We start from the raw sequence: 15,139 nt of genomic DNA on the forward strand, positions 1-15,139 counted from the left end.
TAACATCAAAATATGGAAGATGAGACTAAGTATGTCTATTTCATGACACCAGTTCTTTCTAAATGTGAATATTTCTTGCATAGAGGTACATCCTTACCTCCCTTTTTATGACTATTAGTCTGTTTGCTTTTCCTTCTGAAACTTTCCCATGTGAATAACATATTTTTCTATTCCATTCTTCCCATAATTTTAAAGCTATTTTAGAAGTACTGCCCTGAAACTTTTATTGCAATGACACTGAAAATTCCAGGAACAAATTTTTGCTGACACTCATATGTTTCCTGTTATCCTTAGCTGAACATGCAATATAAATTTATAAAATATATTTTTGGAAAATGTTTTTCAATCATTTTAAGACTTGAATTTCAGCATATCATATATTTGGCAGATAATTCTGTATCTTTTCAAATGTGACAGTAGTGACAAGTTAACTGAAAAAATTATTTTATCCCAATGTATAAAGGTATCAGAGTGTACAAATTATTAATCAGAAAACTTAACAATTTTATTTTAAGTCATTTGTAAAGACTGTCAAAGAATATACAGTAATCATGACAAAAAGACAATAAGAATTGTGAACTTAAATATATCACTATAAAAATTTTAAAACTCCACTTACTTATGACCCAAGTGTTTAAGAAAATATCCAAGGACCTTCAAAGCTTGCACCCATATACTCTCACTTTTGGAAGCCAATAACTTATATATTACTCTAAAAAAGAAAAACAAATTCAACAAGTCCTTCAGTTTATTATGAAACATCATATATATATATATTGTATTTCACTGAACGGGGATATTTCTCAATAAATAAAACTATAAAAATAGCAATTTACACAAAAAGGAAGGATATACTGAAAGCACCATGCACAGCATAAGAATTTGATTATGAATTCTTTAGGTTAGAGACATGGTTCCATTTTGTTGAGTTCAATGTTTTATAATAGAAAATGACAACCTTATCTTATACTTCTACCTTGAAACAACCAAACAAAAGACAGTCTGAGCATTTGTAGCTTCAGACAAGGGAAGCAGACTGGAGCACATTAGGTGCTCCATCCTGGAGTTTCTTGGAGAACTTGGATGCTACTGAAAATTTCCTTTCGTTCTTAAAACCCCTACTCAATAATATCTTTTCTACACAGGATAGTCTACCTGCATTTAGTCCCAGGATGTTTATACTGAAATCTCATTTAACAAAAGTAAAATATGGCAATATGTTACACAAAATCCCATATACATCTATGAAGCCACATCCTCATTACATCTAGGTTTGAAGTAGAAAAAAAATACATCCTGTTTTTAAAACCTGGATAAAAATTTAACTAATTTAATGTATTACTTATTTAATTAATATCATTGCCTTAAGTACAAATTCTACAGTCTTTCAGAAAGGAAATCAGCTTTGATTTGAAGGCACCAAGAGACAGAAAACATTACCCTTCCACTGGACTGATCCTCAACAGATTTTTAAATTTATATTTCAGTTTCCTATTTGAATTAGCTGAGCTTCAGCTTTTAGCCATTCTTTTCAGTATTTCTGCACTAAATAGTTCTTTAATAGACAGTATCTTCCTCTTTTGAAAGGACTTTCAAGTGACCTCTGAGACTTTTGTCCTCTGATAACCTAAGCAGATGGACCCCTAATTCTACATAATGCTTTTCTTTGAATACTTAAATGTTTTAATTTTGTGAATTCTCTCCAGTTTTTCAACACAGACTTTCAAACACAGAGACTGCACCATCAAACGATTTTAATATTGGTACCACTAATGTTACAAAAATATGTCTTAAATGCTCTCAATCAGTCTTACCCTTCTTCAAAAGGTGTGAGGAATTCTGTCTGAATACAGACAACTATATGCAGAAAACAAAGTCCTAACTGTGAGTACAATGAGTTTTCCCTTCAACTCTCATTGTCATTCAATGTACAAGTATCAATGTACATTTTCTGTACAAGTATTTGTATGAAGATCTTAGTATTTTGGAAAAAGAGAGCTTGAATTTATCAGGTAGTAAATGTTTTCTTTTTCCCTCCCCTGTTTTACAAACCCCTTGCATTTTCCAAAGTATTTTCAGAACAGCACAAAATAAAATTCTGTACTAAATATTAACATGAAAATTATTAATCTCTGAAGAAAAAGAATTAAAAAATTAGGCATAAGAAAACAACAGAAATAGAGCTTCTCTCGGAATTATCAATTATTAATTTTACTGTCAAACAGATATGAATTCTACACATAGTATTTTAATCTTTTCAGAGAGAATTTGAGAGGTTAGGGCATGATTTCTCTTGTTTCCTCTTCTTCACTCCAGATTGTGAAACATCTGAAGACAGAATATTCAAAATTATTCTGAAATAGATACTTGGCTTTTTGATGCATCTTTGTTAATTACATATTCTATTTGAGATTGAGAAGCAAGAACAACAGTACGTTTACCTTCAAATATAATGATAAACTTAAGTGGAAAATTTTTCCTCTAAACTATCAAAACCACTCTGTATTTGACAAAAAATATAGCCTAAATTATTAAATTGTAGTTTGAAAGATCAACAAGTGTGATATTCAGGTGAAAAAGAAGCAATCTGGAGAGTGATGATACTGGAACTACTTTTAAGATATTTTCTCACTTCACTGTCTTACCGTATCCCATTTCTCTGATCAAAGGCAGGTATCATGGATGCTGGATGTTCGGACATTAGTGCCACTAGCAGCTGCAGCACATCGTGAATATTTTCATCCTGTATGACAAGCATCAATGTTATTCTACAAACTAACCTGAACAGCAGGCTTCCCATAGAGCTGTTACAATTGTTTACAGTAAAAGACAGGTAATTACAGAAATGTACCTCATGCATTGTTAATAAGTAATTTAATATGCTCTGCAGTTCATCTTCTTTCACTCCTCGATCCTAAAAAAAAAAAAAAAAAAAAGAGGGGCATTATCCAGAGAAAATACATTCTTTAAGTTTGGCTCAAGAAAAACTCGGAACACGTCAAATAATCCTACAATTTTTTTCTACTTAAACTCAAAAGACTAATTTATGTCTTTCATTCCATTGCTTTTCCTTATCACACTGACGATTTAAAACAGTACGAAGTCAGCCCTCTATTCCTGCTAGAAAGGATTATTAGTGTGGGCCCTCAGATACTACAAACTATTACTGTCACTCCTCCAATCCCTGAGACAGAACAGAGGAATAAGCCAGGCCAGAAAATACTGGTTTTCAGTCTAGTCTCAAATGGCAGATAATACCTCAAAGACTAGCATTCAGCTGTAACAGAGAGAAAAAGTCCTACACCATTTCAACCAGTGGTAGAACCAAAAAAAAAGGATGAAGCAATAACTAATTTAACAACTGCCATTACTTTTTTCATTTGATGAATCAAGCAACTATCTACTATCACCCCCCCCTGAAAAAAGCCCAAATACCTGAAGGTTCTGTAGTCTCATATACTACTTCTGCAAGTACATTTAATAAAATATATATGGCATAATTTGGTAAGGTTAATAAGAAACACTCTGCATATTTACTTCCTTTATGTTGTTTAGAAGTATGTGCATGAACATTAGAACTAACCAGAAACACATACAATATCTGACAGGTATACATATGAGAGATCCTATTACATGCACATAACAGATCTCAAATGTTTTCGATCTGGAATAGACTTACCTTCAATATAAGTTGTTTCAAAAACAGAAGCATAAATGCCCTTAGTGATATGATTTCTTTCTGTGAGGGCCGAGGACCATCTGGAAGAAGCAAAATATACCACTTTTAAATACAAATTCCTTTAATGACTGCAGCTTCTTAAGGAAATCACAGCTCCTACAACAGATCTAGTATTCTATTCATCACATTAAAGTTCATATTTACAAATGATATCATTTATAACTTTTCAGAATCACATTTTACAACACCAATATACATAAGTGATGTTTCATTTGGAAAAAAATAAATCCATATATGTTTTGGTTTTTTAAACAGAGACAGGAAGATGAAAGTAATCAGGTCTATACTCATACAACTAAATTGTGTATGTTCTGTAGGTGTCTTCATATGAACTAGGAGTTTCAAATCCCAGTATGAGCACCTACTCTCTTTATTGACTAGATCTACTCAACTGACCCAATGTCAGTGCCCCATTCAGGATAAAAATTATTAGTTCTATTGACTACATTGAGTTGAATTCCACTGAAAACAATGGGAGTTTAAACACCTAGCACAAGCTACACTGTGGACATGTAAACTTAAAAGGGTCTGAATACAAAGTTGAATATTGCCTAAAATATGTGGTAACAACTTGAGATAACTAAGCCACTATGTTAATACCACCTGAATGAAAACCAACAGAGAAAGAACTAATGAAATATTACTGTTGGCCACTACCTGTAGCAGAAACTGAAGTCATTTAACCAAAGAGAAACTACCATCTACAGAAAATATTAAAGTTAGATCAGCAAAAAAAATAAATCTGTAATTCATAATACTTTAAATAATTGTGCTTGAGGAAATATATTAGGAAAACAGAAGTATAAAAAAAATAAACAGAGCCTGAAAAACTATATTCACTTGAAAGCTGCTCTACTGTATTTTCGATTCTCCCCTTTCGTAAATAGTTAAGGTTGAACTGGAGATTCCTTTGTTAAATTCTTACTTTTCAAACAATGCCTGTCACAGACAGTCTTAAATTTGGCACGGTAAAAATAAACGTAGCCTAATTTTTTTTCATCAATCATTTCATCTTATGCTGATAAACACATATCAAAGCTTAATAACACTCTGTGTCTCAGTATTATTTCCAACCCAGATGAATGCAATTTATGAAGACTTTTTTATAGTCTCCAGTGCCACTTTTTGAAGTGAAGCCACTGATGTACACACAGTAATTCAAGTTTGCAACGGCAAACCTGAAGGTAAGTTATATTTGTTTGACTAGCAGGAACAAAAAGAGTGGTTAATTGTCTCGGTTTTCTTCCCTGTTTAGAAGTGGCAAGAGGAGAATTAGGTACTTTTCAGAAAGAAGCAAATAAATCTCAACCTCTCCCCACCTATGTGTAAAACCAGTACGGATACTGTTGTAAGAAAACTATCATATAAGTTTTAAAGATATAGAAACAGGATTATAACCATACATTCTAACAGCACCACAAAACATCTATTTCCCATTGTAGAAACATAAGTAAGTACTAGCTGCAACTACATTAAATATGGTTTTATGGCAATGGTGTGCTTCTAGCCAACAGCTATCTTTTTCCCTAATTCAAATACAGATTCAACTTCTCTAACTGCATCACAGAAATCTGTTTCTTTGCACACCCTCTTCCCTCCTACATCTTATTGGGATTCAATATTAGACAATATCTGAAAACCAGGGCTAAAAACTGAGGCATTTTGTCTTTGCTGGAAGACGCTAATTACGGAAATAGAACACAGAACACTAAGGCAACGGGGAGCTCTGCAAAGCATTTCTGTAACAGAAATTTTAAGGAGGGATTAAAAAGGAGATATCCCAAAGTAACTGGGAACTTGGTTAAAGATACCCAGGTTTCATACTTCATATTCATATAGCCACTAGTTTATCTGAGAACCCTGAAAAGGGTTCTTCAACATCCAAAAGATACCGAAGGAGGTGTTGCTTGCAGGTTATATGCCAAGCAGGCAAAACAGTGCTTCTTCCTTCAGTCCTCCAGTATTTGGTTGTCCTCTTGTATTTTGGTTCTGTCTTGAAGCTTCACTGCATTAGAATCAGAAAAAGGGGACAACCTCTACCCAAAAGACTACATTAGTTTGAAAAATCAAGAGGACCAGTAGAGAAAAGTAAGACACTGGAAAAATTGGAAGCTATGTAATCACTAGGCAGCTACAAAGAGTGGAAGAAAGGACTGCAGCAATAGTAACAGAACAGTCATATGATACAGATTGAATGGAATTAATTAATCTGGGAAGTTTTAAAGCTACATAAAATGGATTTGCCACTATAACTGTTATGTCATCACACTTTTTGGCTTCATTACTAATTGAAGAGCTTCATTACTAGTTGAATAACTTCATTATTAGTTGAATATTTATTTTTAAAAAATGCATTATTGACCAAACAATGGTATAATTTATGCTGTAATTAAAAAATATACATTATACTTAGGTTTAATGACTATGCATTGTACTGAGGTAAATAGAGACACGTAGATCTTGATTTTCAACTCAAACATTGAAAAGTAGTTTTCTTTATTAATCTTTGTGCCCATCACTAGATATAGACAATTCAGTGTCACCATCACTCAGAAACTGATAAAAAGCACTGCTAAAGACTAAAACCAAACCCAAACCAAATCAACAACAAAGATAATCCTTTTAAAATTTGGTACAGCAACCATAAGCCCCTAAACCAAAATAGCTGCATTCTTGTTAACTGGCAAAGAGAAAGGATGCTTCCCTTATCTCACACCAGGATGAGTCACTAAATCATTTCCAGCTTTTAGATTCTTTATGTATGTATTTATTGCAGATAGCACATGCTTTGCATCAGATTTTTTTTTAATATACACTCATAATGAGAGTTAGCCAGCTTTATGCAGACAAAAATAAATGAAAAAAAATTATTCAATTCATCTTTGCAGCACAGAGCAATTATAGGGGCATAAACCAGAACTAATTAAGAGGGAATAAGTAAACATATTCACAGAGTAAAGTACAATCAGTAATGGTGTAAAAAAATGATTGGGAACTTTGAATAACAAAAATAATGATTTCTAATCCTGTCTTTGGAAATAAAACGTTGTGTTACCAGCAACAAAACACATTCTTCCATCTGGCTTCTTTATATGTGAAAAGCATGATTTTTCTACTCCTTAAATTAATAAAACATGATACAGATAGCAGTATCTGATCTCCATGCATGCATAAACAACATCGCATGTTATGTGGATCACAGAAGGATCTACTTTTTCTAACTGTTGCAAAGCTAATGAGAACTGAGTTCCACTCTAACCCAGCTCTCGAAATAACTCTGCAACTTTTTCTATCCACAAAAGGAAAAACTATAGTTACTTTCTCCTTATAATAAATTTCACAATTCCCACTTTTCTAGCTCATCTTCAAAAACATTGGGCATTAAAAATGTTCTTGAAAACTCTATATAATGTAAGTTAACTTGGACATTAACAACCACACATTCTCTAGCAGGAGGCAAGATGGATCTCATAAAGGTCCATTCAGAGTAAGAGTTGGGAAGCACACAGGAAACACTAGTGGAGAAAAATAAATGCTTGGCCAACAGCTCAAGAATGAACTACACTACTCAGTAGTCTGGAACTTAAATGCACATTTCTCTCATACAACAAGGACCTTGCAAGTATTTCATAGCGATGCTCCACAACAAGGTCCAAAATACCTTTACTGCAATAAATTTCTGAGTGTTGTTAACAGTATGCATTCTGTTATTTTGTCTTAGGAAAAAAAAACTCCACAATATTTAGTTTATTTTTCTGTTACTGCCTTCATTTTATGCTTTCTCATTACTGCACCGCTGCCAGTCCATCAGTATTTTCAAAGAATGCCATGCAGTTGGTAAGTAATTCCAATAAAGATATTTCAAGGCATAAATATCGTGGTGGAGTCTAATAAGTTCTTTCTTAAATTTACAGAAATTGTACATGAAATTAATTCAGCAACATAAAGAATTTTTTAAGTGCATAAATGTTTTATTTTTAATTAAAAGGGTTAATAAAGAAATTAAACTATCCAACAGTTAGTAAACATCCAAAGATGAAAATAAAAAAGCGTATTTAATTTTTTTTTCTGTTGCTTTGATATTAAATATATGTGTGTTTTGCCCCTTCTGAAAGACAATCACAGCTTGGCTTTTCTTTAAATATAAGCCTGGTATGTATTTTTAAAAGATGAAACATCAAAAAAGAACACAGACTGGCAACATAATGCTAAGATGTCTCTCGCAGTTTGAAGTATTATCATTGAAATGCACCATCTACCACAGCAAGATACAGAGTTAAATCTCTCCCCATTTATCTTTTTATTCATTCCCAAAATCCACAAAATGAAATAATTATGGAAAGAAGTGATGTAATTTTAAATAATTTTTACTCAATTGCCTGCTTCACTGTGTCTTTAGATGCTGCAACTGTTGGGCCACGCTATCATCTTCTCCTGACTTCACATCTTATTCTGTATGAGTTAAAGGCATGAAAGTGGCAATTCAAGAGAATAGCTATAACCATAGTTCAAGTGTAAAATGTAAAATATAATATTGTTTAGAGATTCTTTCCTGTGGAAATTGGTTTGATTTTTTCTGCTCTTCCTGACAGAAGAATTATTTCAGAAGTTTACTTTTATATGGTCTTAATAAAACACAAGTCACTTTTCTCTGCCACTTATTTATAACTGGTAATTTAATTTTAAAAAAAACCCTACAAACACAACACAAAAAAGTAAGTAAAGCTTATAATTTTAAACAGAAAACTTGCTTCCACTATGTGGATCTATATCTAAAATGTAAAAACTATTAAGAATAATCATCAAGCAAGCTGATAAGTATACTTTTTGAAAAAGTGTTTCTAATACTTCAGAAGGAAACAAAACAATACAAATTTAGTATACTGAATCCAAGAAGATAAACCAGCTTAAAACAGGAGAGCAATAATGGAAAAGAAGATACAAAACAAAATTTGAAAAAAATATTTGAGCCTTTTAAATACTTTCAAACATTTACACCTCCTATTTTATAAGCTGAATACCAGGAGATGCAAGAGGGAAAGTTTCCTTTTTTAAAGAAAACAGCATTAGCCAAATGGGAAGCTTCAATGGCTTTAAACAAGGTATACGAAATTGTCAGTACAGAAAAACCACACACTGTGTTTTATTATGTGACGGGAAAGCAATAAAACCTTGAAGCAGAGTAACTGTCTGCAAGTAATAGTAAATCAAACTACTAATGTTAAATTAGTATCTCTGCATAAAAAATTATATGCCTAGAAGACAAAAAAGCATCACACTACTAAAATGCATGAGTAAGCTTACTTTCTAATGACAGCAAATTATTTGAAGGCACTGTAACATAAGCAGTCAAATTTCAGATATTGTCAAGATTTCCATTAAAGTCTTCTTCAGATCTGAAAAGTCTGATGTCAAGTTAGCTTAGCGTTTCAGTTGCCTCTGATAAGAGAATATGATCTGCCATTTCCTCACACTATGCATTTTTCTGTTTCTTACAGTAAAATTACTGTTCATAGACAATGGGTCTTGTTCTTTTACCAAATGCTACTTAAAATGCAGTGTAAGTTTCTTACTTTTACAAACTTCTTTTTACACATTTTTCTATGTTTTAACAAATGATAAGTTTGCCAGCTACATGTGACTGCATGCATGCTAATAAACACACAAATCCAAAATCCTGGAACAGTTAACTTTTCTTAAATATTAGGATTGGTGAAGTTATGAGTTACTGAAAACTGAGCTGGAAAGAAAAAAGCACTAAGCATATTAACTACAGCTACTTCTAGTATTGTAAGACTATAAACCTGAATCAGCCAGGCCTGCATATCACATTGGCAAATTGCATTTAATGTTAAAAGAAAGAGCATCTGGTGAAGAAAAGTGATTTAATATGCAGCTGATTAAACATTTTGAAAAGTTTTCAGGAATTTTATCAATTGAAAGTAATTAATCTGATTTTGATAAAAATCTAATATGAAAATGAGCCAAATAAGGAGGAAGATGAAGTTCCACCAAGGCTGGGTTGCCCTAGACCGTGTATTAAAACCAATTCTGAAAAGAACCCCAGAAGGGTCATTGTAATGGCTGACTCTATTCTGAGGGGTGTCGAAGGCCCAATATGCAGACTGGACCCAAGCAGGTCTGCTGCCTTTCTGGGGCCCAGGTAAAGGACCTCACTGTAAAACTCCCCACTCTAGTGAGACCTAAGGACTACTACCCCCTCTTGGTTTTTCAGGTGGGTAGCAATGATATTACCATCCCTTCAGTTGCAGGGATGGATGACGAAGATTATAGGAGAACTCAACAGATGAACTTGTGGCTCCGAGGCTGATGTTACCGGCAGGGCTTTGGATTTTTTGATCACAGGTTAGTATACAGGACGCCAGACCTTTTGGCAAAAGATGGGATGCACCTGTCCCAGAGAGGGAATAGGATCCTGGGGCAGGAGTTAGCTGGGCTCACTGAGAGAGCTTTAAAGTAGATTTGAAGGGGGAAGGGCACAAAACTGGAACTCCCTGATATAAGCCCCAGGGAAGATTACCACAGTTTGTGGGCTGTTGTGCCAGTGACGACCCTCACCTGGCCATCTCAGTGGAGGCAACGGATGGAGACATGCAGCACAACAAAGATGCAAGGGATATAGATGAATCAGTAACTGTGGTAACATCTGTGAAAGGTCAGGCTGGAATTAAGACCTCTAAATGAGAAAAGGTGTTGGGGACATCAGCCCAATTGAAGTCCATCTATACCAATGCACACAGCATGGATAACAAACAGGAGGACCTTGAAGCCATGATGCAACAGGAAAATTATGATGTAGTGGCTATCATGGAAACATGGTGGGATGTCTCCCATGACTGGAGTGAGCCAGTTGATGGCCACAAGCTCTTTAGAAGGAATAGACAAGGAAGGAGAGGCGGTGGGGTGGTGCTGTAAGTTAGGAACTGTTATGATTACTTCGAGCACAAGTATAGCGAAGACAGGGTGGAGTGTCTTTGCGTTAGAATCAGAAGGAAGGCCAATAGGGCAGATGTTGTAGTGGGAGTCTATTATAGGCCACCCACCCAGGACAGAGAGGCGGATGAAATATTCTATAGGCACTTAGGAGAAATCTCACAATCACTTGCCCGTGTTCTTGTGGGAGGCTTTAACTTCCCAGACATCTGCTGGAAATACAACACAGCAGATAGGGATCAGTCCCAGAGATTCCTGGAATGTGTGGCAGAAAACTTCCTGACACAGCTGGTGAGTGAACCAACCAGAGAAGGTGCCCTGCTGGATCTCCTCTTTGTGAACAGAGAAGGACTGGTCGATGATGTGGCGGTTGGAGGCTGACTAGGGCACAGCGATCATGAAATAATAGAGTTCTCTATTCTTAGAGAGGCCAGGAGAGGGCTAAGCAGAACTGACATCCCGGACTTCCAAAGGGCTGACTTTGACTTGTTTAGGCACCTGCTTGACAGAATCCCTTGGGAGATGGTCCTGAAGTGTATAGGGGTCCAGGAAGACTGGACACTCTTTAAGAAGGAAGTCTTAATGGTACAGGAGCTGACTGTCCCCAGGTGCTGTAAGAGAAGCTGGCGACAGAGAAGACCACCCTGGCTGAACAGGGAGCTTTGGCTGCAAGCCAGGGAGAAAAGGAGAGTTTACGGCCTTTGGAAGAAGGGGCTAGCCACTCAAAATGATTACAAAGATGCTGTGAGGCTATGCAGGGTAACAATCAGGAGGTCTAAAGCCCAGCTAGAAATTAATCTGGCTTCAGCAATCAAGGATAACAAGCAATGTTTCTATAAGTATGTCAACAGCAAAATGTCAACAGCAAAAGAAAGACCAGGGAGAGTCTCCATCCCCTGCTAGATGCAGGAGGAAACATGGCAATGAGTGATGAGGAAAAGGCAGACATGCTTAATGTATTCTTTGCCTCAGTCTTTAATAACAAGACTAGTTGTACTGAGGGAATCCAGCCTCCTCAGCCAGAAGAAAGAGACTGGGAGAACGACTCCCCCACAATCCAGGAGACAGTCAGTGACCTACTGCATCACACAGACATACACAAGTCTATGGGACCGGATGGGATACACCTGAGCGTGCTGAAGGAGCTGGCTGGGGTGCTCGCCAAGCCACTTTCCATCATTTTCCAGCAGTCCTCGCTGACCAGGGAGGTCCTGACAGATTGGAAATCAGCCAAAGTGATGCCCATATATGAGAAGGGTTAGAAGGATGATCCAGGAAATTACAGGCCTGTTAACTTGACTTCGGTGCCCGGGAAGCTGATGGGGCAGCTCATCCTGAGTACCATCACACGACACATGTGGGACAACCAGATGATCAGGCCCAGTCAGCATGGGTTTATGAAAGGCAGGTCCTGATTGACAAAACCGATCTCCTTCTACGACAGGGAGACCTGCCTATTGGATGAGGAAAAGACTGTGGATGTTGTCTACCTTGACTTTAGTAAGGCCTTTGACACCGTTTCCCACAGCATTCTCCTGGCGAAACTGGCTGCGCATGGCTTGGATGGGCACATGCTTTGCTGGGTAAAAAACTGGCTGGATGGCCGGGCCCAAAGAGTTGTGGTGAACAGAGTTAAATCCAGATGGTGGCCGGTCACATGTGGTGTCCCCCAGGGCTCGGTTTTGGGGCCACTCATGTTTATTGATGATCTAGACAAGGGGATCGAGTGCACCCTCAGTAACTTTGCAGACGACACCAAGTTGGGTGGGAGCATTGATCTGCTCGAGGGTAGGGAGGCTCTGCAGAGAGACCTGGACAGGCTGGAGCGATGGGCTAAGGCCAACTGTAGGAGTTTCAATAAGGCCAAATGCCGGGTGCTGCACTTGGGCCACAACAACCCCCAGCAACGCTACAGGCTTGGGGAGGAGTGGCTGGAGAGCTGCCAGTCAGAGAGGGACCTGGGGGTGTTGATTGGCAGCCGGCTGAACATGAGCCAGCAGTGTGCCCAGGTGGCCAAGAAGGCCAATGGCATCCTGGCTTGTATCAGAAATAGCGTGGCCAGCAGGGACAGGGAAGGGATCTTACCCCTGTATTCGGCACTGGTGAGGCCGCACCTCGATTACTGTGTTCAGTTTTGGGCCCCTCACTACAAAAAGGACATTGAATTACTCGAGCCTGTCCAGAGAAGGGCAACAAAGCTGGTGAAGGGTCTGGAGCACATGTCGTACGAGGAGCGGCTGAGGGAACTGGGGTTGTTTAGTCTGGAGAAGAGGAGGCTGAGGGGACACCTCATGGCCCTCTACAGCTACCTGAAAGGAGGTTGCAGAGAGCTGGGGATGAGTCTCTTTAACGAAGTAACAAGTGATAGGACAAGAGGTAATGGCCTCAAGTTGCTCCAGGGAAAGTTTAGACTAGATATTAGGAAGCATTTTTTTACAGAACAGGTTGTTAGCCATTGGAATGGGTTTCCCAGGGAAGTTGTGGAGTCCCCATCCCTGGATATATTTAAGAGTAGGGTTGACATAGTGCTTATGGATATGGCGTAGTTGAGAACTCTCAGTGTTAGGTTAATGGTTGGACTAGATGATTTTCAAGGTCTTTTCCAACCTAGATGATCCTCTGATTCTGTGAAATGAAGTTAAAATGAAATTAAATTTAGCAACCCATCACCTCAGCAATTTTTATATTTCCACAGTCATTTGCTTGTAAATCACCACAGTTATTACAGCTGTATTAATCAGAAGCAGAAGCTACCTGTGAAATAACAGCAAAAATAGTCCTAGTCCTGATTTGCATGGAGAAAACTCCATAGCTATGCTGGATTTGCACATCCATTGCTATGTCACTGATCTTCCTCCCAGATAAGCCAACATTCTTAAGCTCAACATAAGGAAAGCCACTTCTACAGACAGGAAAGAGAGTAGTACAAAATACTTTCTTATAGTTGTATCAGTTACATGGGACTTTCTGCAGTCTAGCAACAGGGAGGAAGGAAGAGGATAAGGAACAAGGAAGAAAGTTGGTATTAACCTTTAAACAATTCAAGTTTATCTATAAATCTAACAAGAAAAAAATGGAGAAAATTCAGATACAGTGAATAATAGTATGTATTTTGAAAATCTGCATGGCCTCACAGTTTTTCAAACACCTTCCCAACTACTGTATGAAGACCTTAGTAATTGTGATTTTTGTTGTCATACTGCTACAGCAAACAACCAGTAATTTTCACTATCTGATTACCTTTCAGGGACCTACCTGGTTGCCTTCCTGAGAAAAACAGAATATTGTCTGGAATTGACAGAAATGAGAAGAGAATGTACGATATCCTTAAAGTAGGTAAGAATGAAAGAAAAGGTAGGGAAGAAAAACAGCCATATGTATGCTAATTTAGACTTAACTGATTCATTTCTCATTCCTAATTTTGTGTCCCAGTGTACCTTCTGTTCAGATTTTGATAAATACATTATATGTTTTTTTGTAGCTATTCAACTGGCATTACACATACAAATACTCCAAAAATACAGCTAACTGCAGAGAGGCAAATCTGGGCAGATAAAAACAAGTCATACCTCCTACAGAAAGAAATGTCACACTGTTTCCACAAAAGAGCAAGCCTAGCCAGAGGGAAGTCTGTAATATGCAATACATTTTCAAACTGTTGTTAGGTACTAGTATCATGACACAGAAGTACAGGAATTCTTTAATTAAAAAAAAAAAAAAAATCAAAACCTCAAAAAAACCCTTGCAAAAAAACCAAAACTCGAAAAGAATTACAGCAATAACAAGTAGATAATATTATCGGACTTATAGTCTCTAACTAGTTGAGCATTTTTCCAGGTCTCTTCGGGTGTAAATATGGTTGTCACCTGAAAACTTTACCTCCCAACAGCTGGTCATTCAACAGTCACAAATACAACGAACATATTATAAGCTGATCAGCTGAGTTTTTAACATCCTAATTCCTCACTGAGCTCAGATATGGTTAACATGTCTGATGGTAAAATTGTGCCTATGCAGCACCAGTAACCCTCAGTGGAGTAGAGCTCTGAAAGCATGAAGCTGGATAAGGTCAGTCCTAGGGTAGGATTCAGCTCATACCCTAATTTCAGACATCTACAGTGTAGTTGCCATCACGTGAGACCAGCTTCTAACCTTCCATTGAAGTCAATGGAGGTCTAATCAATATATCCAATGGAGTTTAGAGAGCAACTACCTTTCAAACTAAATAGCTCTTCAAGGCTCTGTTGACTAGGGGTAGGACACAGCTTCCAAAACATACTTATCAGTGTGATTTGACATGCCATAAGATATCAAAAATACCTACTCAGAACAAGCAGATTTAATGCAGGATGCACAAGACATCAGCATCCTTCTGAAAGGAAGGTGGGATGCTCGAGAGAGACTAAAATGATGCTAGAAACCCATACTCAAGCAACTGACTCCTGC

The 15,139-nt window shown here is 37.1% G+C and overlaps 1 protein-coding gene across 9 annotated transcripts in view; it reads right to left on the reverse strand.

Moving 5' to 3' along the window:
* NBEA (neurobeachin) overlaps positions 1–15,139 on the reverse strand; it is a 514,689-nt gene that overhangs the window by 350,706 nt on the left and 148,844 nt on the right. For all 9 annotated transcript variants that reach the window (XM_074815844.1, XM_074815841.1, XM_074815846.1 and 6 more), the window contains exons 14-17: positions 3,680–3,759; positions 2,852–2,914; positions 2,646–2,743; positions 620–712 (exon numbers count right to left, since the gene is read on the reverse strand). In XM_074815844.1, coding sequence (XP_074671945.1) covers positions 620–712; positions 2,646–2,743; positions 2,852–2,914; positions 3,680–3,759 — 334 coding nt within the window. The remainder of the gene's footprint in view (positions 1–619; positions 713–2,645; positions 2,744–2,851; positions 2,915–3,679; positions 3,760–15,139) is intronic.

This window comes from Strix aluco, chromosome 2 (assembly GCF_031877795.1).
Source record: "Strix aluco isolate bStrAlu1 chromosome 2, bStrAlu1.hap1, whole genome shotgun sequence".
NCBI lineage: Eukaryota > Metazoa > Chordata > Aves > Strigiformes > Strigidae > Strix > Strix aluco.